General features: G+C 39.0%; 1 protein-coding gene and 1 long non-coding RNA gene across 2 annotated transcripts in view; one reads left to right on the top strand and one right to left on the bottom strand.

Annotated features, from left to right (window-relative positions):
- The window catches only part of LOC112314814 (cytochrome P450 3A12), a 61,660-nt gene that overhangs the window by 13,342 nt on the left and 21,536 nt on the right, over positions 1 to 26,782 (top strand). Inside the window, exons 5-9 of the mRNA XM_053910404.2 lie at positions 12,400 to 12,513; positions 12,773 to 12,861; positions 14,427 to 14,575; positions 19,056 to 19,183; positions 20,461 to 20,527. Coding sequence (XP_053766379.1) covers positions 12,400 to 12,513; positions 12,773 to 12,861; positions 14,427 to 14,575; positions 19,056 to 19,183; positions 20,461 to 20,527 — 547 coding nt within the window. The remainder of the gene's footprint in view (positions 1 to 12,399; positions 12,514 to 12,772; positions 12,862 to 14,426; positions 14,576 to 19,055; positions 19,184 to 20,460; positions 20,528 to 26,782) is intronic.
- The window catches only part of LOC123480838 (uncharacterized), a 53,616-nt gene continuing 47,328 nt past the window's right edge, over positions 20,495 to 26,782 (bottom strand). Inside the window, exons 2-3 of the long non-coding RNA XR_006656961.2 lie at positions 20,774 to 20,882; positions 20,495 to 20,627 (exon numbers count right to left, since the gene is read on the bottom strand). This is a non-coding gene — a long non-coding RNA (uncharacterized lncRNA). The remainder of the gene's footprint in view (positions 20,628 to 20,773; positions 20,883 to 26,782) is intronic.

Raw genomic sequence — 26,782 nt, 5'->3', positions numbered from 1 at the left:
CTTTTCCCCCTGTGGATGTCTGATTGCTGTGGCAGCATTTGTAGACGGGCCATCCTTCCTCCTTGAACAGCTTATGTACCACTGTCAAAAATGTTGGCCCTATTTGCGGGGCTCTATTTGTCATTCTCTGTACTGTTCATTGATTTACATATCTATCCTCCACCGGTACCACACTGTCTTTTTTTTGTAAATATATTTTATTGATTATGCTATTCCAGTTGTCCCATTTTATCCCCTTTATTCCCCTCCACCCTGCACACCCTCTCCCACCCGCATTCCCCCCCTTTAGCTCATGTCCATGGTCATACATGTAAGTTCTTTGGCTACTATATTTCCTGTACTATTCTTAACCCCCCCTGTCTATTTTCTACCTACCATTTATGCTACTTATTCTCTGTACCTTTCCTCCTCTCTCCCCCTCCCACTCCCCCACTGATAACCCTCCATGTGATCTCAATTTCTGTGGTTCTGTTCCTGTTCTAGTTGTTTGCTTAGTTTGCTTTTGTTTTTGTTTTAGGTGTGGTTGTTAATAACTGTGAGTTTGCTGTCATTTTACTGTTCATATTTTTTATCTTCTTTTTCTTAGATGAATCCCCTTAACATTTCATATAATAAGGGCTTGGTGATGATGAACTCCTTAAACTTGACCTTATCTGAGAAGCACTTTTTCTGCCCTTCCATTCTAAATGAAAGCTTCGGTGAATAGAGTCATCTTGGTGTAGGTCCTTGCCTTTCATGACTTGGAATACTTCTTGCCAGCCCCTTCTTGCCTGCAAGGTTTCTTTTGAGAAATCAGCTGACAGTCTTATGGGCACTCCTTTGTAGGTAACTGTCTCGTTTTCTCTTGCTGCTTTTAAGATTCTCTCCTTATCTTTAATCTTGGGTAGTGTAATTATGATGTGCCTTGGTGTGTTCCTCCTTGGGTCCAACTTCTTTGGGACTCTCTGAGCTTCCTGGACTTCCTGGGAGTCTATTTCCTTTGCCAGATTGGGGAAGTTCTCCTCCATTATTTGTTCAAATAAGTTTTCAGTTTCTTGCTCTTCCTCTTCTCCTTCTGGTACCCCTATAATTCGGATGTTGGAATGTTTAAAGATGTCCTGGACGTTCCTAAGCCCCTCCTCATTTTTTTGAATTCTTGTTGCTTCATTCTTTTCTGGTTGGATGTTTGTTTCTTCCTTCTGGTCCACACCATTGATTTGAGTCCCAGTTTCCTTCCCATCACTATTGGTTCCCTGTACATTTTCCTTTATTTCACTTAGCATAGCCTTCATTTTTTCATCTAATTTGCGACCAAATTCAACCAATTCTCTAAGCATCCTGATTACCAGTGTTTTGAACTCTGCATCTGATAGGTTTGCTATCTCTTCGTCACTTAGTTGTATTTTTTCTGGAGCTTTGATCTGTTCTTTCATTGGTCCTTTTTTTTTTTTTTTTTTGTCTCGGCATGCTTGTTACATAGTAAGGAGCGGAGCCTTAGGTGTTCACCAGGGTGGGGGCCGCACTGTGACGATGTACGTAGGGGAGGGGCTGAGAGGGAGCAATGGTGCTTGCTCCACTCTCTGTTGGATTTCAGTCACTTCCCCCACTACCACAAGCAAATTGGGCCCTTCTGGTGCTGATTCCCAGGTAGGTGGGTTTGTGTATGTTCTAGTCACCTGTGGGTCTCTCCAAGGAACTCTCCTGTGAGGCTGAGAGTTTCTTCCGCTGCTGCCTCAACCCCCACAGGTGTTTTCAGTCAGAGGTTTGAGGCTTTATTTCCCGAGGTGGAGCCCTGGGTTTCGAGGTCTGTCTTGCTCCCCAGTTGTTCCTCCCAGTTTATCAGCACATGATTGTGGGACTGCCCACTCCACCAGCTGCCACTCTCCTGCTCCACCCTCTAGCCCTGCCATGCCGTGAGACCTGTGCACCCTGGCTTCCTGTCTCTGCCCCTCCTACCAGTCTGGATAAATGTTTCTTCTTTATCTCCTTGGTTGTTGGACTTAGTTCCATTTTCTGATGGTTCCAGTTATTTTTTGTTTTTAAATTTCTCGTTGTCCTTCCTTCGGATGTGCAAGGAGACAAAGTTTATCTACCTATACTTCCGCCTTCGCCAGAAGTCCCATTTCTGCCAGTTCTTCCTGCGTACCACACTATCTTGATAGTATCTACATTGTAAGTCTTGGCAATAGAATGATTTCCTCTCACTTTTCTTCAGAACTCTTTTAGCTTTTGTATGTCCTTTGCCCTTCCATACAAATTTAGAATAAGCTTATCTATATTTATAAATAAATTGATAGGATTTTGATAAGAATTTAGTCTTATGATTAATTTGGAGAAAACCTATATTGTTACTAGGTCAAGTCTTTCAATCCATGAATACCAATATGTCTCTCCATTTATTTAGGTTTTCTTTGATGCCTTTCACCAATATTTTGTTGTTCTCAGCACAGAAATCCTATATATGTTTTGTTAAATTTTCACCAAAAATATTTTCTTTTCTTTGGAGTGATTGCAAATGGTATTGTGTTTGCACATATTCGTTGTCATTGTATGAAAATGTGGTTGATTTTTGTGTTGCTCTTGTATCCTACAACCTTGTTGAACTCATTGAATCTAGAGATTTTCTTTTTGTATTCCTTATGATTTTGTACATTGACAATTATGTCATCTGAAAATAGGGACACTTCTATATTTTTTCTTTCCAACCTGTATGCCATTTATTTCTTCTTTTTGTTTTTTGGTGTTCTTACTAGCTAGAACTTTCAGTCTGATATTATATAGAATTGGTGTGAGTGGAGATTGTTACCTTCTTCCTGATCTTAGGGGGAAGCATACTGTTTTTCACCATTTAAAAAATTTTATATATTTATTTTGGGAAAATAAAATGTATGTATATCAGTATATAATATAGTATTTTGAACTATGCATACATTCCTAAAATAATTCCTACAGAAGAAGTGGCATACTCATCACCTCTCATAGTTACTTTTTTCTTTTGGTGTGTGATAAGAACACTTAAGATCTACTGTCTTAGCAAATTTCAAGTACAAAATACAGTATTAACTGTATTATAGTCATCATGCTGTACATTACATCTTCAGAACTTATACATTTTATAACTAAAAGCTTGTGATCTTTGATCATTATCATTATCTTCCCTCTGATAAACAACATTCTGTTCTCTCTTACTATGAGTTTAATTGTTTTCTTTTAGATTTCACATATTAGTGAGACCATGTGATATTTAGTTTTCTGTGTCTGACGTAATTCACTTAGCATGTTGTCCTCCAGATTCATCCATGTTGTCACAAATGGCAAGATTTTCTCCTTTTTAAAGGCTGAATAAAATTCCATTATATATATAACATTTTCTTTATCTAGTCATCTATGTACTTATATAGAAAGGAATTGTTGATAGGTAAGGACTTACTATTACCATTTTGTTAATCCAGGTGTGTCGCAGGTTCTTTATTCCTTCTTCTCTTCTTCCCGTCTTTTTCGGGGGATTTGATGATTTTCTGTAGTAGTATGCTTTGATTCCTCTTTCTTTCTTTCTTCTATATCTACCAAGCTTTGTGATTACCATGAGTCTTACATAAAATATTTTCTAGATATAACCATCTATTTTAAGATAATTTTGTTCTTGTTTAAAACTAAATGCTTTTGCTCTCCTTTATTTTATGTTTTTGATGTTATTATTTACATATTTTTATATTCTTGATCCATCAACAAATTATTTTTAGCTACATTTTTAATTGTTTTGTTTTTTAACTTTTATTTTTAAAATGTTTTTCATTTTTCAATCATATTTGATATATTATATTACTCAGATGTACAATGTAGTATTAGACTATTGAAGTGATCGTCCTGATAAAGCTAGTACCTATCTGACACCATACACAGTTATTACAATATTGTTGACTATATTCCCTATTTATATTTTACATGACCTTTTCGTAACTGCCAATTTGTAGTTTCTAATTCTTTTACCATTTTCACCCATCCCTCCAAGCCCACTCCCATCTGGAAACTGTCAAAATGTTCTCTGTATCTATGAGGTTGTTTGTTTTGTTTGTTTGTTTATTTTACCCTTCCAGATTTCATATATAAGCAAAATCATATGGCATTTGTCTTCCTCTGTCTGACCAATTTCACTAAGCACAACACCCTCTAGGTCCATCCATGTTGTTGCAGATGACAAGATTTCATTCTTTTTTATAGTTGAATCATATTCCATTGTACATATGTACCACTTCTTCTTTATCCATTCTTCTACTGATGGATACTTAGATTGCTTCCATATGCTGGCCATTGTAAACAATGCTGCATTGACTTTATGGATGCATGTATCTTTTCGAAGCAGTGTTTTGAGTTTCTTTAGATAAATAGCCAGAAGTGAAATCACTGGGTCTTTGTCTCTTGTTATAGCCTTTTTAAAAAAACAAAACAAACAAACAAACAAACCTGTTTTATCTGATAAAAGTATTGCTACCCCAGCTATTTTTCTGTTTCCATTTTTATAAAATATCTTTTCTATTTCTTTACTTTCAGTCTGTGTGTCTTTCAATCTCATATGAATCTCTTTTAGACTATATATGTAAAGGTCTTGTTTTGTTATCCATTCAGCCACCATATGTTTTTTTATTGGATCATTTAACCATTTACAATTAAAGAAATTATTGATAGATATGTAGTTATTGGCATTTTATTATTTATATTGTTGTCGTTCTCCTCTCCTCCTTCTCCTTCTCTTTCTCCTTCTTCTTTCTTCCCCTTTCCCTTCCTTTTCCCATTCCCCTTCATCTCCTTCCCCTTCTTCTTCCTCCTCCTCCCCTTCTACTTTTCCCCCTCCTTCTTTTTGTCTTCCTACTCCTCCTCTTTCCTCTTCTAAGTCCCTTTAACACTTCTTGTAATACTGGTTTGGTGGTGATGAACTCCTTTAGCTTTTTTGTTTGTTTGTTTTTTGGTCTGGGAGGCCTTTATCTGTCCTTGGATTCTAAATGATAGCTTTGGTGAGTAAAGTGATTTTGTTTGTAGGTCCTTGTTTTTCATCACTTTGAGTATTTTGTGCCAATCCCTTTTGGCCTGCAATATTTCTGTTGGGAAATCAGTTGACAGTCTTATGGGATCTCCCTTGTAGGTAACTAACTGCTTTTCTTTTTTATTATTTTAAAATTTATTTATTTATTTATTTTAGAGAGGAGAAGGGAGGGAGAGAGAGAGGGAGAGAAACATCAATGTATGGTTGCCTCTTGTGCAGCCCCTACTGGGGACTTGGCCTGCAACCCAGGCATGTTTTCTAGACTAGGAATCAAACCAGCAACCCTTTTGTTTGTAGGTCAGCACTCAATCCACTGAGCCACACCTGTCAAGGAATCATTTTTGAAAATTCTTTTTTTTTTCTTTTTTGCTGCTCTGCTTGGGTGTTTTTTCTACGTTGCCTTTCGAAACAGTGCTCCTCAGATGATCCTCTGCTTCATCTTACTTACTGTTTATTCCTTCCAGTGTGTTATTTTTTTTTCAATCCTCTTGACTTTATTTTTTTAATATTAACTATACAGTTATTTATTTTTAAATAAAAACTCTCAATTTTGTCATCGGTGTGCTATAGTAGACAAGCTCATAAGTTGGAAGTGGGAAGGTAATGTCTCATAATCTTTCTGGAATGCAATTTATTTATTTATTTATTTTGCTTTTTCTTTTTATTGTTACTCAACTACACAACAGCATGGGTAGAACTGGAGAGCATTATGCTAAGTGAAATAAGCCAGGCAGTGAAAGACAAATACCATATGATCAAGCTTCCTGACTTTACATCTAGTGAGTTTTCCATACCTGCATTGTTCTTAATCATTGAGGTGATTAGAATCCTCTTGGATTCATTCATAATTATTCAATAAAATTCTAGATTCTACTTCACACCTAATGAAGCAGAATCTGTCACTCCTTAGATCTTCCAGTTGAGAACCAAAGTTGAAAACCATTGCACTTTATCTATAGTAATGATTTTTATCATAAGAAAAGAATATACCATATTTTGCTATGTACAATGTGCACTTTTTTGCCCAAATTTTTGAGGGAAAAATAAGGATGCACATTATACATGGGTGGTACTGGTACATAAAATTTCTTGTACATTGTATCTGTTCTTGTGTTTTATAACTATTTGTTACATAAAATTTCTTGTACCATAATGTGTTCACACATAAGTGCTAAGATTCCTTTATAATACAGACAAATAAGTATCTAAATATAAATTAAAAATTGAATTAAAAAACTAAAACATAAGGTTTTTTTCCTGAAAGTTTGAGCCAAAAACATGGCTGCACATTATGCACAGAAAAATATGGTAATCAAGGATTCTCTTCTCCATCTTTTTATTTTATTTTAGTTTTAGTTTTATTGTTGTTCAAGTACAGTTGTCTGCATTTTCCCCCACTAATCCCCTCAACCCAAGCCATACCCACCTCTTTTCCCTGATGCCGCCCCACCTTGGTTTTGTCCATGTGTCCTTTATGGTGGTTCCTGAAAATTCTTCCCCCCTTCTAGTATATTATTTATTTCAGATATGTATTCTTTATTTTTGACTGGTTCTTCTTTATGGTTTCGATGGTTTTTTATCATGCTGTTGAGTGTCCTTATAGTCATTACTCTAAACTCTCTATCTGATAAATTGCTTGCTTCCATTTCATCTAGTTCTTCTTCTGTAGGATTCTCTTGTTCTTTCATTTGGGGTCTGTTTTTTTGTCTTCCCATTTTGGCTGCTACTTTGTATTTTCTGCCTTAGCTACTAAACTAATCAGATGTTAAACTTATTAGTTATTGATATAATCAAGCTGTAATCTGCAGCTGGGCTTAAGCATCACAGGGTGGGGCAGAGTAATTCCTGTCAGCGAGGCTATTGCTTCCCCTGAGGTTATGCCACTTGGAGAGGAGTGCTCTGCCTGAGAAGGATGGCTTCTGCAGTATGGGGGATGACTTAGCACAGGGGTTCTGGTAGCTGTTCCTTGTGTTCTCTCCCCAGAGCCACTAGCCCCAAGACTCTCCTCAAGGGTCTCTAGTCCACTCTGCCCTCCCTCTTCCAGAGCCCAGGGTAAGTGCCTGCAAATAAAATTTTGTGTGTTGGCACTTTAAGAGGCTCTCTTCTTCTCCAGCTATCTCTTCTCAGCAGACAGAAACCCTGCTGCTTTTCACAACTGGATGTTGTCTGGGTTCCTTTCCAGCTCTGTTGCTATAGGCTGGGAAGCCCAGTTTGGGGTTTACACCTCACACTTCTCAGGGGGAATCCCCAGTCACTGAAATGTCCCTCCAGAACTTCAGCTGCCACCTGTGGGAGCCTAGCTAGCCCTCTTCCACCACCTCTGCATTCCCTACCAGTCTTGCGGTGAAGTGGTTTCTTCTTTCTGACCTTCATTATAAGGCTTCTCTCTAGCTAGTGCTCAGTTAGTTATTCCAGATGATTTCTGTACAATTTAGTTATAATTCCAGAATGGTTCTGGGAGGAAGTTAGTGTAGCTTCCACTTACTCTTCCTCCATCTTGGATTGTTATCCTTCATTTCTAACCGATCTTTTTTTTATGCGTTGAAGTTCCTGCTAAGTTCATTGAGCATCCTTATAGTTGGTGTTTTGAACTTGGCAACTAGATTGCTTGTCTCCATTTTGTTTAGTTCTTTTTCTGGAGTTTTGTTCTGTTCTTTTATTTGGGACATGCTTCTTTGGCACTTCATTTTGGCTGCCTCCCTGTTTTTGTTTCTGTGTATTAGGTAGAGCTGCTGTGTCTCCTGGGGTTGGTAGAGTGGTCTAATGCAGCAGGTGTCCTCTAGGCACTGCTCCTCTGTTCACTCGATCAGGCATTCCAGATGCGCCCCCTTGTGGGCTGTGTACACCCTCCTGTTGTAGTTGAGTATTGATTGCTGTTGGCATGTGCTTGGAAGGTATTTACCCACCCATGCTGATGACCTGCAAGGAATGGCTACAACCACTGATCACTGACCTCCAACCACTGTGGAGGATCAGCTGTGCTGGGGCTTACCCCACAGAGCAGGAATTTAGCAGGACTCTGGTGCCTGTTGAGTCTGCCCCTTGAGTGTATTGCTTGTGGAGGTGGTTGGGTGGTGATGCTTCAGTGTGGTCTATAGCTGTCCACTGGGTGTTTTGGCTCTGGGGAATCTTGGTAAGTACAGGCCAAGGTCAGCCACTGTCTGTGTTCTACCCCAGGGCCACCCGACATGAGCTACAAAGTGATGTGCAGATGGCTGCCACTTGTGCTGGGCTTGGAGGTGCCCAGCAGAGGCCAAGCTGTGAACCAAGGCTAACTGTTGTTAGTGCCTGGCCTGTAGCCACTAAGCAAGAGATACAGAGCTTGCTGAGTCCAGATGCTTCTTGTTTGAGAGATTTTAGAAAAATCTGAAGTACTAGCCAAGACAGTCCATTCATAAGGAAAAGCCTCTGGAAACAACTTGGGCATGCCCAAACTTGGGTTGGGAAGGGCATCAGGAAGTCACCAGGGAGGGGCTAACATTGTGAGTCAGGTAGGTGGAGTCTCAGATATGGCACCCATCTGCAGGCTCTGTGGGGGAAGAGCTCATCAAAGGAACAATGGCCTCTGTCAGCATTTCTGTTTGGGAGAAAGATGCCCCTTCCAGCTCTCATCCTGATGCTGGACAATTCAGTTCCTCCCCATATGTCTCTGGTGCCTTTAAAAATGTTGTCTCTGTTTTGGAGCTCAGAGGGAGTGAGTCCATGTGTGATCCCTTTCTGAGGAACTGCCTGTGGCTCTAGAAACTCTCCGGCTCCCTCAGCCTCAATCCTTGTTGGTTTTTACATCTAGATATTTTGAAGACTTCTCTTCCTGATACTGAATCCCTGGGCTGGGGTACTGGGGTGGGGCTGAGACCGCTTGCTTCTCAGGGGAGACCCTCACAGCTAAGATATCCCTCCTGACATTTATCTACCACATGTGGGTGTAGGATGTGTCTGGATAATTTTAAGTGATTTGCCATTAAATTCACTTCTTCTATTTGATTTGGTCTGCTCACATAGCTCTATGTTGCAATTTTTGAGTTCAGTCATTGTACTCTTCAGCTTCAAAATTTATTATTTTTTTTCTTTTTATGCTTTATATCTCTTTGTCAAACTTCTCTTTTTGTATTTTTTTCTGATTTTGTTAAATTTTTTAAAAATTAAATTTATTAAGATAAAAATTGGTCGATGGCGATGTACAGACACCATTGCAAGACTACAGGAGTCATGAAGAGTCAGGGAATATGACACTAGATGATCTCGTTAAATTTTTTATCTGTTTTCTTTAGCTCTCTGAGCTTTGTAGAACGAGTACTTTGAATACCTTGCCAGGGCAATTTGTGATCTCCATTGTTGGGCAGATCTGTTACTAGAAGTTTATTATGTTCCTTTGGTGGTGTCATGTTTCCCTGATTCTTTGTGATTACTGTAGTTTTGCAGTGGTGCCTAGAGAGAAATCCCCAGTCCAGGAGACTTTCCCTTGCTGAGAAAACAACAGGGTGAGTGACAATTTTCCCCACTCATTCAGGGCATTGGACAAATGACCTCCTGTGGTTTTGCTATACCCACTGTCCAGGCATAGATAAGAAGTCTAGAGACAATTAAGAACAAAGAAGAGCAGGAACTACCAGTATTAGCCATGTGGCAAGATTGACCATGATTTTTTGTGTCCTGCTGCAGAATTTATGAAGTCCTCTTGCAGATTTTATAAAGTAACTTGAGTAAGGAAAGATCTTTACCAGTGGGTTGGGGCACACTGGGGCATGCTGTGACCCTCATCTAGTGGCACAGGATGCCTCATAGGGGTGTGTGGTGGCTCCAGGCCTGGAGGCAATGTTGGTCAGATAGCTGGGGTTCACAACACAACCAGCTGTATGATCCTTGACAGCAAGAGCTGTTTATGGTCCACGGTGGCTGCAAGGGCTGTTGGGGTCTTCAACAGAATCAACAGGTCTAGTGCTGACTGACTCAGGCAGGCAGCAGTGGTGGCCAAATTTGGCAGTATGCAAATTCTTGGGGCTAACTGCAGGCCCACATGTCCAATGGTGAGATCCAATTCTAGTGGAATGGGCTGGGGCCAACTGTGGGCATAATAGTAGCCTAGAGTGTTTGGGTTATCAGTGTATACTCATGTAGCTACAGCAGCTACCTACAAGCACATGCACAGCTGTGGGGTCTGGCAAATGGAATTGAGGCTAAAAGTGTGTAAGTATGTGGCTACAGTAGTTAGCTGTGGGCATATGCGTCAGTGTAGTCCATTAACAGGAGTCAGAACTGACTCTAGGCACCTGAGAATCTGCAGGGGACTGGTCTGGTGTTATGCACATGGCCAGTCACAGAGGCCAGGGCTGGCTTCTGTCACATATCCTGGGGCTCAGGGCATTGGTGATGGCACGAGTTGGGGCAGCACCCTGGGGGGTGGAGTGTGGTTGGGCAGGACTCAGGCTCTTGGAATTTGTAAATGTGGGGCTATCAGCAGTAAAATCGGCAGGGTGTTCACAGTGGTTGTGCTGTCTATTGGTTTCCTCAGCAGCAAAGGCTTTTGGGGTCTTCTGTGCAGCAGGACAAAAACTCATGTTCACTCATACCACATGGCTGATACTTGTAGTTCCTGCTCTTCTTAGTTCTTAATTGTGCCTAGACTTCTCACCTATACCAATATAGTGGGTATAGTGAATCCATAGCAGGTCATTTGTTCAATGCCCTGAATGAGTGGCGAAAATTGTCACTCACCCTGTTGTTCTTTTATCAGCAAGGGGGAGTCTCCCAGGCTTGGGAGTTCCCTTCTGGCACTGAGTGGTACTGGCCTGGGAGATGAGGTGATGCAGGCACAATAAACTATACTCCCTGTTCATTTTGTATAGTTATTCTTAGGATTTTTTTTCTCCATTCTGTTGCTGATTTTCTTGAGTAAACTCCAGAGCTCTCCCAGATATATTTTTGTGTGTGTGGATAGCTGTCTAACTGTTTTGTGGGGGTTTTTTTGCGGGGGGGGGGGGGGCAATGAAGGCAGGAGGCTTCTACTCCACCAGGTGATGTTACCCCAGGCTTTTCTCACTACGATATTACCTGTAGATTTTGTAGGTGGTTTTTTCAAGTTGAGGAACTTTCCCCTCTTTTCTAGTTGATGAGTTGGTTTTGTTTTTTTTTTTTAAAATTCATGAGTGTGTATTTGAGATGTCCATTTTAAACCAAAATACAGTGTTAGAAAAGTGAAAGAAAAGTCTCCAGCAGGTTGGCTTGATAGTCCAGTCCCAAACTGAGAAATAGAATTACCTCTTTCTTTTTTCTTCTATCCCTGGTGGGAAAATGTAAGGGAAGAGGATTTCCATGTAATTGTATCTTTTTTTTTCCAGAATAGAAAAAGATACCTTATCTTTTAAGTATTAACTGCTGTTTTATAAAAAACCACCATATTAGACACCCCTTTTTCAAGTTGTTCCTGCTGTAGACATAAGTAAAGATAGAACTGGTAGAGTTGGTCAAGGCTCTGTCTATCTGTCACGAATTCCTTTTTATCCCGCACAGCTCTGGAGGATGTATCGGGTTGGTCAAAAAGTTCATTAGGTTTTTCCCCTAAGGTGGCTCTGATAGTGTTTAGTTGTCTTTAACTTTGTTCAAAACAATTTTGTTAGATTGTATTGTGACAGCTGTCATATCAGCATGCATTTTCAAAATAACTTATCAAAACTGGGGAATTTTTGTGTAGCCATTTTAATATTGAGGATGGAAGAAAATATGCAACACTTTTCAGCATATTATGCTTTATTATTTCAAGAAAAGTAAAAATGCAACTCAAACACAGACAAAAGATTTGTGCAATATATGGAGAAGGTGCTGTGACAGATTGAATGTGTCTGAAGTGGTTTGCAAACTTTCATGCTGGAGATTTCTTGCTGGGTGATGCTCCATGGTTGGGTAGACCAGTTGAAGTTGATAGCGATCAAATTGAGACAGTAATTGAGAACAGTCAACATTATAAAACACAGGAGATAGCTGACATACTGAAAATACCCAAATCAATAAAGTTATTGGTGAAAATGATAAATGTGTCTTATTTTATGGGAAAAAAACATGTGAACTTTCTGACCAACCCAATAATAGGTCTTAACTCCTATCTATTCCTCTGGAAGAGCAGTTTCCCTACCACATGGATCATTTGCCTTGAAAAAGAGATTGGAATATAAAGGCTGGATATCACATCAAGTGACTGGATATCTCCTGCACCTTGATGAGATTCTAGACATTTGGTACCTAGACATTTTGAGTTTCTAGCATAGAGCCTGCTACTAAGTAGACAGTCACTAAATATTTGTTGAATAATTGATGCCCACTTAACAATTGTTAAGACCTCCAAAACTTATATGAGACAAAATGTATTTTGCTTTCAACTCCAGGCTGTTGGTCCAGTGGGATTTATGAAAAGTGCCATCACTGTGGCTGAGGATGAAAACTGGAAGAGAATACGAACGTTGCTGTCTCCAACCTTCACTAGTGGAAAGCTCAAGGAGGTAAGAATATAAGAGGACATTTAATTTGAAACTTAAAGAATGCATCTGGGGACAGGTAAAAAATAAGATCATTTCTTTCCAAGGGTAACTTACTGAATGTGAGCTTCCTAAAAAAGGTGTTTTATCTTTATGTCCTAGAAATGACATTATAAGATTCATTACAAAATATCCCTTACTACTCCATGCTTGTGAAAGCCAGGTCCTTCTAGGACTTGGGTCTTCACGTTTAACACCCAGTGGTGTTATATTTTGTGTCTAGATGTTCCCTATCATTGGCCAGTATGGAGATGTGTTGGTGCGGAACCTGAGGAAGGAAGCAGAGAAAGGCAAACCCATCACCTTGAAAGAGTGAGTAGAAGCCCAGATGCTGGGATTCTGAGCTCTTCCCCAAGACCCAACAGCTGCCTGCCACAGAGCCGAAATTCCCACTGTTGAGTTACCCTATGACCAAGCAGAAGTAGGTGTGTGGTGTTAGAACTACATTGGGCTACCCAAGAAGATGTGGCTCTCCCAAAAAGGCAGGGCAGCCGGGGGGAAATGCCTTCTCTTGTGTATGTGAGCCGGGATTAATGTGTCTGCTTGATCGTCTCCGTGGGTATTCTGGAAGACAAAGATACATCGCTCAGAAAGGAGAAACATGATTCTACCAAAGGGTTCAGGGTAGAGAGTGTGGAATAGTGGCAGGGGAAGGCCCTGGTACACATTGGCGGGCAGTGGGTGTGGCAGGGAATTACAATGTGGAACTTGGAACAACTTAAACCCCTGCATGATTTTGGTGAGGATACCAGCAAAATACTAAACATTAAATCTTACCGCCACTTCTTTCTTTAGTCTAAAAGAGAGAAGGTCCTGTACAGACTCTGGGTAGAGCGGCCATATTATTTATTGTCTGAAGTAAGACATTAAAAAAATTATGCAGGAACAACTGATGTAAATTGGGACTGGTCTGAGGAAACTGGGGACATATGATCACTTACCTACGGGATTTCCCCAAATTGATTTCGGAGTGATTTTTTATTATTATTACTTTTAGAACCAGGAATATTCTTAGTTCTTATATTTCACAGAAATGAGCCCTGGCTGGTGTGGCTCAGTGGATTGAGTGCTAGCTTGCATACCAAAGTGTCACTGATTTGATTCCCAGTCAGGGCACATGCCTGGGTTGCAGGCCGGATCCCCAGTAGGGGACGTGTGACAGACAACCACACATTGATGTTTCCCTTTCTTTCTCCCTCCCTTCCCCTCTTTTTAAAAATAGATAAATAAAATCTATTAACAATTTTTTAAAATTATTCATTAAAAATAAAAGAAGTGAGTCCGCCCTCGGGGCAACCTCAGCTCGCCAGAGTTGAGGAGAGCGGGTCTTTCAGGAGCTTTAGCAGGACTGTAGAGAAGCAGGGATGACATTCCTGGCAACTCAGACCAGGGTGCTGCTGTTCTGTAACGTGCTGAAGAGGAATCAGCTCTGAGTATAGATACTGCGATGGGACAAGACCTAGGTCCATGTCACCTTTTTTGCTTCCACTAGGAAGCTCATTATCCACCCTTTGTCCTACTCACACACAGAACTGCTGTTGTCCAGACTCAAACACACTACTGTAGTTCATCTGACTGTGGGTCTCTATCCCTCTGACTAATCTCCCTGTGCTCGCAGGTGGGTCTGACTTGCCTTGGTGTCCCCTTAGCCCCAGCACAGGGCCAGCTGCATCACTGGCCCCTGATAAGTACCTCATGATTGAGTGTGACAGGGGCATAGAGTTTTCAGATGATGCAGTTGACGGTTTGACAGTTGTGTGACTCTTTACCTGTCTTTCCTGAGCATATGAATTGACATGTCCTGCTTACTGTATGTGTTGGATGAGGCTTAAAGAGTTGCCGATTTTAATTTTCCATGTCTTTGTTTCTCTACTCAGCATCTTCGGGGCCTACAGCATGGATGTGATTACTAGCACATCATTCGGAGTGAACATCGATTCCCTCAACAACCCACAAGATCCTTTTGTGGAAAATATCAAGATACTCTTAAAATTTAATATCTTTGATCCACTTTTTCTCTCAATAAGTATGTGGGCTACTATGTTCCTCTTTCTTTCTCTCTCCCTCCCTATGTCCCTTCTTTCCACACCCCGCTTCTTCTCTTCTCTCCTCTCCCGCCTTACCAGCATCCCTTCGTTCCTTCTTTTAAAAACTTTATTGAGATATAATTCACATACTATAGAATTCATCCATTTAAAATGTGCAGTTCTATCCTTTTTACAACCCAGTGTCCATCAAGAGATAAATGTGTTAAAAATATCATATGTAAACACACACAAGAGAGTACTATTCGGCCATAGTGCTGCCATTTGTGACAGCATGGATGGACCTCGACAATGTTATGATAAGTTGAATAAGTGACAGAGAGACAAATACTGTGTGATCTCACTTATATGTGGGATCTAAAAAGATACCCAAACTCATAGAAAAATGAGTACTGATTAGTGATTATCAAGGCAGGGGTTAAGGGTGGGAGAATTGGATGAAGGTGGTCAAATGGTACAAATTTTCATGTATACAATCAATAGGAGTGTAGATTCTAAAAGTTCCTATTACAAGGGAGAAAACAACTTTTTTAACTACATAAGGTGGTTGATATCAGCTAAACTTATGCTGGTAATTATTTCACAATCTATGTCAAGTCAGTATGCCGCACACCTTAAACTTACACAGTACTGTATTTCAATTACTCAATAAACTCAATAATATTTATACTTTCAAAGATATGTGCAACCATCATGATATCATTTGTTAGAACATTTTTGCCAACTTAGAAACTCTGTACCTTTTAATTTTCACCTCCTGCTACCTTTAGCCATAAGCAATCACTACCTTAGTTTCTGTCTCTCCATATTTGCCTGTGCTGGACATTTCATATATATGGAATCACGTAATTTGTGGGGTTTTGTGTCTGGCTTCTTTAATTTAGCATAATGTTTTCAAAGTTTTCCATGTTGTAGCATGTATCAGTACTTCATTTCTTCTCATGGCCAAATAACATTCTATTGGATTGTGTATATTCTAACATTCTGCATTTTTTATCCACTCATTAGCTGACAGATGTTTGGGGTGTTTTTACCTTGGCTGTTGTAAATAGTACTACGGTGAACGTTCATGTACAAGATTTTTTTTCTTCGTGTACCTGTTTCAATTCTTTTGGATTTCTCTTGGTTTTGATTATTCCACTCAGGGGTGAAATTTCTGAATTGTGCAGTAATTGTGTGTATAACTTAATAAGGAACCGCCACACTCTTTTTCACACTAGGTATACCATTTTATATTCCCATCAGTAATGTAAGAAGGTTCCAGTTTCTCCACAACCTCACCAGTGCTTGGTTGACATTTTTCTGTGTTTTTGATTATGGCCATTCTAGTGGGTATAAAATGGTATCTCATTGTGGTTTTGATTTGCATTTCCCTAAAGACTAAGGATGTTGAGTACTTTTTACATTTTTGGGCCATTTTTATATCTTCTTTAGATAAATGTCTATTAAATTCTTTGCCCATATATAGTTGGATTGTTTCATTTTGTTGTTAAATCGTGAGTTCTTTATTTATTATAGATAAAATTCCATATTAGATACATGATTTGAAAAGTTTTTCCTATTCTGTGTCATTTACTTTCTTGATACGTGTCCTTTAAAAGACAAAATTTTTAATTTTGATGTACAATTTATATATAGTTTTTCTTTCATTGCCTGTGCTTTGGTATCATATCTAAGAATCCATGGCCAAAACTGTCATGAATAATTTACTCCTTTGGTTTTCTTATAAATGTATATATTTTAGCATTTGTTTTTAGTTCTTTGACCCATTTTGATATTGTTTTTGTATGTGATGTAAGAGTTCAGCTTCATCCTTCTGTGCGTAGCTATCTAGTTGTGACAGCACCATTTATTAAAGAGACGTTTCCACAATGAATCATCTCGGAACCCTTCTCAACGTTCAGTTGACCGTAAGCACAGAGGTTTATTTCTGGACTCTAAGTTATATCCCATTGATCTCCATATCTATCCTTATGCCAGCACCACATCGCACTGATTATTATAGCTTCATGGTAAGATCTGAAATCTGGAATTGGAGTTCTGCCACCTTAAGCTTTTTTTGTTCCCCCAGATTTGTTTTGACTCTTCTGGGTCCCTTTCAATTTCATAAAATTTAAAATTTATCTGGTTAGTTTCTACAAAGAATTCAGCTAGGATTCTAATAGGGAATGCATTAAAACTGAAGATCGATTTGGGGAGTTTTGCCATCTTGACAATATTAAATTTCCTGTTGGGGGAATATGGATGTTTTTCCATTTACTTAGATCTTTAGTTTATTTCAACAATGTTTTGTAGTTTTCAGAGTACAAGTCTTGCATTTCTTTCATTGAAGTTTTTTAAGTATTTCTAAGTATTGGTTTTAAGTATATATTTCTAAGTATTCTGGTTCTGGATGTTATAAATTGAAATATTTTCTTAATTTCACTTTTGGATTGTTTATTGCAGTTTATAGAAATACATTTGATCTTGCATACTGATCTTGTATCTTGAATTTCTACTGAAATTTTAATTAGTTATAATAGGTTTTTAGTGGATTTTTAAGGGTTTCTATATACAAAATTATATTATCTGATAGAAGAGATAATTTTACTCCTTCGTTTCATATATCAATACCTTTTCCCTTTCTTGTCTGTTTCCACTGGCCAGAGCCTCTAGTACAATGTTAAATAGAAGAGGTGAGAGAGGCATCCTTGCCTGGGTCCTAACCTTAGGGGAAACATTCAGGCTTTCACTATTAAGTATGGTGTTAGCTATGGGTTTTTCATAGATGTCCTTCATCAGGCTGAGGAAATTCCTTTCTATTCTCATTTTGTTAAGTGTTTTCTTAAATCACAAAATGGTATTGGGTTTTGTCAAATGCTTTTTCTGTATCTACTGAGAACACCATATGGTTTTTGTTTTTTATTCACAACTTGCTTTCCTGGGATAAACCCCAGATGATTATGGTGTATACTTCTTTTCATATTTCTGGATTGAGTTTTGTTAAAGATTAATGCATCCATTTTCATAAGATATGCTTGTCTGTAGCTTTCTTTTCCTGTGATATCTTTGTCTGGTTTTAGTATCAGGATAATACTGGCCTTGTACAATGAGTTTAGAAGTGTTCATTCCCCTTTTATCTCTAGAAGAATTTGTAAAAATTAGTGTCTATTCTTCCTTAAACATTTTGTGGAATTCACCATTGAAGCCATCTGGACATTACCTCTCTTGTATGGGTGGTTTCTTGATTACTAATTTAGTCTTATTACTTGCTATAGGTTTATTCAGATTGTCTATTTCTTTTCTGAGGCAGTTTTTGTAGTTTGTGTATTTATAGGAATTTGTCCATATCATCTAAGTTACCTGAATTATTGGCATGTGATTGTTCATAATATTTCTATATAGTTCTTTTTAAAATGTCACTAGTAATCTCCCTTTTTTCATTTTCAATGCTAGTAATTGAAATGTTCTTTTCTTTATTCTTGATGAATTTAAATGTTTTCAAAGAATCATCTTTTGATTTCATTATTCTTCTCTGTTGTTTTTATTATTTTATTAGTTTTTTCTCTCATCTGTATTATTTCCTTTAATGGCTTGCTTTGGTTTTGGTTGCTCTTTTTTCTCACTATGTTAAGGGGGAAAGTGTGGTTATTGATGTGAGATCTTTGGGGTTTTTTTTAAGTGTAGGCATTTATAGCCATAAAGTTCTCTCTGAGTGCCCCTTTTGTTACATCCATGAATTTTGGTATGCTATGTCTCAAATTTTCTTCATCTCAAAGTAATTCCCAATTACCCATTTGATTTCTTGTACAACCCATGGATTTTTAGGAGGGTATTTTAAAAATTTCCATGTATTAGTGAGTTTCCCAATTTTCTTTCTATTATTGATTTCTAATTCCATTCCATTGTGGTTGAAAGACATACACTATATTATTACTATCCTAACTACCAATTCTTTTTTAAAAATATATTTTGGTTAATATATTATTATACAACGCATATTTCTTATAAAATTTTCAAAACTTTTTTAAAAGACAAAGAAATAAGACTCACCTGTAATTAAATACTCAGAAACAATAATTGTTGACATTTTCACGTCTAGTGCTCTACTGCGTCCATGCATGTGCGTCTGACTCCAACTTCTTGAACAGCGTGATTATTAAAGTCTCAGACTCTGGTCCAGTGTATTCAAGGACAGTCTAATTCAATAGATAAAATGCAAAGCCAATCAGGAATGACATCCTGTTCTTTTAGTCACCCAGAAGGTGAGGGAGGGGCCGCTGATCTCACTGCTACAGTGATGGCCCTTATGTGTGGACTTGCCCTTGCTCGGCCATGTGCTCGGAAGTCTGAGCAAAGGTCATAGAGGGAATGGCTCCTTGTTGAGAGCCTGGTGTCTTTTACTCTTCTGATTGGAAGAGGAAATTTTAATTGCTTCAGGTGCATTCATATTTTCATTGTACTTTCTTTTTTTTCTTACAGTACTCTTTCCGTTCCTTACCCCAGTTTTTGAAGTATTAAATATTCATCTGTTTCCAAAAAGAGTTACTGATTTTTTCAAAAAATCTATAGAAAGAATGAAAGAAAGTCGCCTTCAAGATAAACAAAAGGTAAAATCTGGTGGTGGTTACATGAGTGTGTTCCCTTTTTGATAACTTACTGAGCTGTAGACATATGATTTGTGCACTTCTCTTATTTTAGATGGGTAGAGAACTCTAGTTTTATAGGAGGAAAGTTATATAACATATTGTAGGGAATAAAGAAGGTAGAATTTGGAAAAGAAAAAAAGAAAACGAGTCTGAGAGACAATGTTTGAAATATAACAATGGTTAATACGTCACCACAAATCTCAAAACATTTTTGAGTTCTTTTTTCCACATAAAACATACAACTTCCTTTCAATAAATTGTGAAAGGAAAGAATTGCTATTTAAAAATTATTTTTCTGGTATTCTCATTTCCCCAGGCCTAAAGCTAGCACAGAATCATATCACTTCCAAGCTTCTTACTTTACACATTCTGCAATGAAGTCCCCATGAGGCACCTGACAGAGTGTACTCTATGTTAAGTCAGAGCCTGCTCAGAGACTGAGAGGGCAGGAGTCTTCTCTGGGCCTTGAGATTACAAGCTGGCCAACCCAGCTTTGCCTTCATGGGCCTGGAGGCCAGCACAAGAACGTCTGCAAGTCACGGTGATAGGGTTAGGTACCCCAGGATTGCATTGAACATTGTGGAGAGTTCCAGGATGGTGGGCATTTGAAACTGATCACAGAAAAAGCTCCAATAAACCCTTCAAGTCTTGGAGATTAATGTATATGGCCATTCATGAAGAATTAAGGCTAGAGAAAAAAAATGAGGTCAGAGATTTTGTGTGTGTGAGCCAGCAGGTGTGACAAGAGAGGGAACAGGCACCTTTTTGACCAGGAAGCTGTGTTCAAAAGCGAGAGAAGCCAAAAAATCAGAGAGAGTGAGGACCAAAAAGCAGTTGAATTTTGGCTAGATTTCTCTCAGGAGAACATCCTCCTCTCCAAGATTGGTAGCTGGATGTTTGTGCCCACTTATGACTCAGCACTAGTGAGACTTCTGGACTTAAAGGGGCCATATTATATAGCATAGTGAATATAGTCAATAATATTACAATACCTGTGGACCAGGTAGGTACTGGAAATGTTCAGGGGAACACCTTGTAAAGTATATGATTATCTCACCACTATGTGGTATGCCTAAAATTAATACCAATAATATTGAATAGAAACTGTAATTGAAAAATAAATTTGAGAAAGAAAAACAGGGGTCATTTTATTAGGAAAGAAATATAGTACTGCACTCTTGACTTATTTCTGACTTCACAAGTGACTGTGTCATTGTAACTTTTCCTTCTGCTTCCAGCACCGAGTGGATTTTCTGCAGCTGATGATTAACTCCCAAAATTCCAAAGAAACAGACTCCCATAAAGGTAAACAAGGCATGCTTCTGAGGGCCAGTGATGGGGGAGGCTCAGAGGTAGGTGTTGCTTCTGAAAATGTGCATGAAGTTCTCTATGCAGATAAGAATCTCTGCCAAATTGAAGAATGACATAATCAGATGTAAATTGTAGCCAGACGCACTTTCTAGAACATGAAGGTACAACTTTGTTTAATTCTTGAAACGCACCATAAACAAGAATTTTATGCCCAGGAGTCAGTCAGTGGCTTGTGCTCACCTGTATCAGGACCTCTGGGGTGCTTGTTTCCAATGTGTAGTCTCTGGCCTCATCCAGCAGCATGGACATTTGCATTAAGACTTCATCACATTAGGCAGGACAACTGTAGCTGAACAACAATAAAAAATAAATGTATTATTAAATTATTAAGTATTATTAAGTATTAAGTATTAAATTATTAAATAAAAATTTAATTATTAAAAAAAGACTTCAGACACACTGCCTCCTTGCACAACCAAAAGGACAACAACAAATTTAAAAACAAAAAACAACCAGAACTGCCAGAAAATTGAACTGTATGGAAGCCCAACAACCAAGGAGTTAAAGAAGAAACATTCATCTAGACCAGTAGGAGGGGCAGAGACAGGCAGCCAGGCAGAGAGGACTCATGGCAAGGGAGTGGCTGGAGGACCAGGGCAGGCAAGACTGAGGCTGGTGGACCCAGCTAGGTGGTGGATTGCGGACTGGGCAGGCCCACATTCACATGCAGATAAACCAGGAGGAGCAAATAGGGAGTGAGATACACCATGCAACCCAGAGTTCAAGCATGGGGAGATACAGCCTCAAACCTCTGACTGAAAATACCTGTGGGGGTTGAGGTGGCAGTGGGAGAAACTCCCAGCCTTATAGGAGAGTTCGTTGGAAAGACCCACAGGGTCCTAGAATGTACACAAGCCCACCCACCCGGGAATCAGCACCAGAAGGACTCAATTTGATTGTGGGTAGTGGGGGAAGTGACCGAATACCAGCAGAGAGCAGGGCAAGTGGCATTGTTCCCTCTCAGACCCCTCCCCCACATACAGCATCACAACGCAGTGACGTGGGTTGCCCTACTCTGGTGAACACCTAAGGCTCTGCCCCTCACTACATAACAGGCAAACTGAGACCAAAAAAAAAAAAAAATGACCCAAATGAAAGAACAGATCAAAACTCCAGAAAAAATACAACTAAGCAACGAAGAGATAGCCAACCTATCAGATGCAGAGTTCAAAACACTGGTAATCAGGATGCTCACAGAATTGGTTGAATATGGTTGCAAATTAGATGAAAAAATGAAGGCTATGCTAAGTGAAATAAAGGAAAATGTACAGGGAACCAACAGTGATGGGAATGAAACTGGGATTCAAATCAATAGTGTTAATCTGAAGGAAGAAAGACACATTCAACCAGAGAAGAATTAAAGAAATAAGAATTCAGAAAAATGAGGAGGTGCTTAGGAACCTTCAGGACATCTTTAAATGTTCCAACATCCAAATCATAGGGGTGCCAGAAGGAGAAGAGGAAGAGCAAGAAACTGACATCTTATTTGAAAAAATAATGAAGGAGAACTTCCCCAATCTGGCAAAGGAAATAGACTTCCAGGAAGTCCAGGAAGCTCAGAGAGTTCCAAAAAACTTGGACCCAAGGAACCATACACTAAGGAACATCATAATTACATTACCCAAGATTAAAGATAAGGAGAGAATCTTAAAAGCAGCAAGAGAAAAGGAGACAGTTACCTACAAAGGAGTTCCCATAAGACTGTCAGCTGATTTCTCAAAAGAGACCTTACAGGCAAGAAGGGGCTGGAAAGAAGTATTCAAAGTCATGAAAGGCAAGGACTTACATCCAAGATTACTGTATCCAGCAAAGCTATCATTTAGAATGGAAGGGAAGATAAAGTGCTTCTCAGATAAGGTCAAGTTAAAGGAGTTCATCATCACCAAGCCCTTATTATATGACATGTTAAAGGGACTTATCTAAGAAAAAGAAGATAAAAAATATGAACAGTAAAATGACAGCAAATTCACAGTTATTAACAATTGAACCTAAAACAAAAACAAAAGCAAACAACTAGAACAGGAACAGAATCACAGAAATGGAGCTCACATGGAGGGTTATCAGTGGGGGAGTGGGAGGGGGAGAGAGGGGGAAAGGTACAGGGAATAAGTAGCATAAATGGCAGGTAGAAGATAGACAGGGGGAGGTTAAGAATAGTATAGGAAATGGAGAAACCAAAGAACTTACATGTATGACCCATGGACATGAACTAAAAGAGGAAATGCAGGTGGGAGGGGGTGCACAGGGCAGGGGGGAATAAAGGGGGTAAAATGGGACAACTGGAATAGCATAATCAATAAAACATATTTAAAAAACTGTTGTGCATTTACACAATGGAATACTATGCAGCAGAAAGAAGGAGCTCCAACCGTTTGCGACAGCATGGATGGAACTGGACAGCATTATGCTAAGTGAAATAAGCCAAGAGGTAAAAGACAAATATCATATAATCTCGACTTTAAGTGGAACCTAATCAACAAAACAAAAAAGCAAGCAAAATATAACCAGAGACATTGAAATTAAGAAGAAGTGGACAGTAACTGCAGGGGAGATGGGAGGGGATAATGGGGTGGGTGGAGGAGAAGGGGGAAGGGTTTTCAGGAACAACCAAAGGACACATGGACAAAACCAAGGAGTGGTGGAATCAGGGGATGGAGGTGGAGATGGCTGGGGTGGGGGGAAAGGTGGGAAGAAAGGGCAGAAAACTGTACTTGAACAAGAATAAAATAAAAAAAAAAAAGAGGGTAGAAAGGTGGCTGCTAGCCATAAGACATAGAATATTCACCAAGAAAAATAGAAAAAGACTTCCTCACATTAGGAAGTACATTGCACAGTGCAGGTGCCTTAACTTGGAACGCCTGATTAAAATTGTGTTCACTAGTTTAAACCGCTGTAAAGTTTTATTTTTTATTTGTAATTAATAAGTAACTTGTGGGGAGGCCTTTAGAGCTAAGAAAATATTCCGTTCTTTTTCAACCTTTCACTTACTAATTTTATCATCCATAGATTGTTTTTGATGGAATTATTTTTACTACGATGGTTGCAAACTGATGACTTTCTAATTCCATCATTTCTATTACTTTTATGAGTTTATGTTCCACTGTAAGGGGGAGCTTTTCATTTTCTCTCATTTACTTATTTGTGTTTTATTTATATCAGTATGATATCATATACAGTGTCTGGCACAAATAACGCCCCTTTTTTATTACAGAATCTTTTATTACGAAATCATAAGCATGTCATTCTGTAACATAATATCACACTCAAGCACACCACATGACATTTTAGGTGAAATGTTCAAATTAAAACTCTAAATTATTATACCCATATTATTACCCCACCAACCACACTCAAACAGGCCTACTGCTGCTGGCCCCTGTATTAGAAATTTACCCTCTACATCATTCTCCTTCCCCTCCCCCTCCTCCTCCTCCTCCTTCTTTATGACCAAATTCTCTCGGGTTTGTCCACTGGAGCCCTTTTTAAGTTTTTCTTTCTTTTTAATTGTTATTTTATTCAATAGACTTTATTTTTAGAGCTATTTTACATACACAGCAAAATTGTGTGAAAAGGACAGAGATTTCCCATAACCTTCTCCCCCCACCTATACTCAGCTTTCCCAACTACCAGAATCCCTCACAGGAGTGTATCATTTGTTATAATCAGTGGGCCTACAGTAACACGTGATCATCACCTAGAATACACGATTTAAACTAGGGTTCACTCTTGGTGTTGTACATTCTATGGGTTTTAATAAATTTATAATGACATATCTCCATAAAGAGTGTCCTATATCCTTTTCACCTATCATTTTCTTTAATTTTTTTTTATTTGTTGATTTTTGAGAGATAGAAACATTGACTGATTTGTTGTTCCACTTATTTATGCATTCATTGGTTGTTTCTTATATGTGCCCTGGCCATGGATTGAACCTGAAACTTTGGCGTATTGAAATGATGCTCTAACCAACTGAGCTACCTAGTCAGAGCTCACTTATCATTTTCCTAGTACTTCCTTGCTTTCTGTCGCAAGGCATTCAATATTTCTCTATATTTCCCTGATCAGCCCTGAAATCTGCCATTTCACCAAGGACCTCTGGTTTATTTTAGTGAGAAACGGTATTTAGAACCCCAAATCAGATCTGGGAGTACTCATTGCTCTTAGGGTTTCCTTACTTCTAGATCCTCTCAGTGGGCAAAGCTAAGAACATCAAATATACTGGGTATTTAAACAGGTCTGATAAACATAAATATTTCTATATCTACCTATAATCAGTGATGTAAACATATTTTCTCAGAAAAGAAAAATCCATGCATTATAGTTATTCCTATGATATAGATACTCCCATCATGGTTCATTTCAAACTACTGATGGTTTGACAACCATCTCACAAAATTTCTGGATATTTAATAGTTGGTTCTAGAGAACAGGGAGGAGATGACTCTGGCACACCACTATAAATGTATCTATGGCTACATCTCCTTCCTTCCTCGCTTCCTTCCTTCCTTCCTTCCTTCCCTTCCTCCTTCCTCCCTCCCTCCCTCCCCATCCCTCTCTGTCTCTTCTTTCATCTATCTGTCTGGTCTAATGTAATCTTCTTGATGAAGGACATCTTTTATGTGTACATTGTTCAACAGAGTTACCACCAAGCACATGTGGCTATTGCACACTTTGACATGTGAGCAGTGGAACTGAAAACTGAATCTTATATTTAATTTTAATTAATTACAATGTAAATAACCATGTGTAGCCAGTGGCTACCACATTGGACAGCACAACTCTAATCTTTGAATATCATGGGGTATATCGTAAGTCGGGGAAAGAATTCAATAGTTGAATTTACCCCAACAGTACCTTAAAAATCACCATTGGAGAATCAGAACTCTGTAGACCTTTCTCTTTTTTTTCCTTAATTTATTTATTTATTTTTATTCAGTTACAATTGTCTGCATTTTCTCCCCTTCCCTCCACCCCACCCCAGCCAGTCCCACCTCCCTCCCCCACCTCTACTCCTTGAGTTTGTCCTTGTGTCCTTTATAGTAGCTCCTGGAAATCCCTCTCCCCACTATCCCCTCCCCACTCCCCTCTGGCTATTGTTTCAATGTTCTTAATTTCAATGTCTCTGGTTATATTTTGTTTGCTTTTTTCTTTTGTTGATTATGTTCCAGTTAAAGGTGAGATCATATGTAGACCTTTCTTGTTTTTAGTTGTGAGTCACAAGGTTGTGGGCAGTACCGTGTCGATTTCAGTGCTCTAAGTACCTTCATGTCCTGATGCAGTTCCAAGCAAATAGAGCAGAGCTTAACCACACTTACCCTCTCAGGAGAAAATTAAAAAGGAGGCCGATTTGCTCACAAATAGAGCAAAGAGAGGGGGCATGTGCTGCGAAAGATGACTTTCGAGTCATGATTGAATAAACACTGCTAATTCCACTCACTGGACCCTACGTTTCTATATTTCATGCTGTCCAATGCCCTCCTATTGGCACATTCTTCTGCTATTTTAATGCCACCAATTAGACTAAGATCAATCATCTATCTTCTATATTTTTTCTATCTCTGTGGTTTATGCACATATCTGAGGTCATCAATTTTGAAAACATGTACCCCAGGTCCTCTATTACCTGATGCCTCTTAAAGGTATAATCCATGTTTCTTAAGCAAGGTTGTGCACATAAATCACCATGTGACTTGAAAGTTCACACTGTGATTCGACAGTTCTAGCAGGGGGTTTGACATTCCGCATTTCTAATAAGCTCCCAGATACTGATGATGCTGCTAGTCCGCAGATGATACCTTGAGTAGAGTACTTTATCTGTAGCCCATTCTTGTTCTCTGAAGTTGCTGAAAATATGTTTTTGTACTGCAATGCCGTGTGGGGCCAGGGCCTCCCCAAACCAGCTGGCAGTTGCTGCCTAGATCCATATTTTTTTTGATGAAATCTGTGGCTCAATACACCTACTGATTGAAATGGATGTCTTAGTCTAGGCTCATATTTTGTCACATGGAATTGAGTAAAATGCAGCATGTGATATCATTTCTGAATCACCTCCCTTGAGTATTTGAATGGAAACTGTGGAATTTTAGGTTATGGCCAGTTCTGGTGGGTGTTCATCCGTGTTGTTTCTCTGAGGAAGGTCAACGTGGATTGGCTGCTCAGATTTAAGCAATATCTCCAGGTATCTTGATG

The sequence above is a fragment of the Desmodus rotundus genome, chromosome 1 (assembly GCF_022682495.2).
Source record: "Desmodus rotundus isolate HL8 chromosome 1, HLdesRot8A.1, whole genome shotgun sequence".
NCBI lineage: Eukaryota > Metazoa > Chordata > Mammalia > Chiroptera > Phyllostomidae > Desmodus > Desmodus rotundus.
Note: the sequence above shows the minus strand (reverse complement) of the source record. Positions and strands in the feature narration are given on the sequence as shown.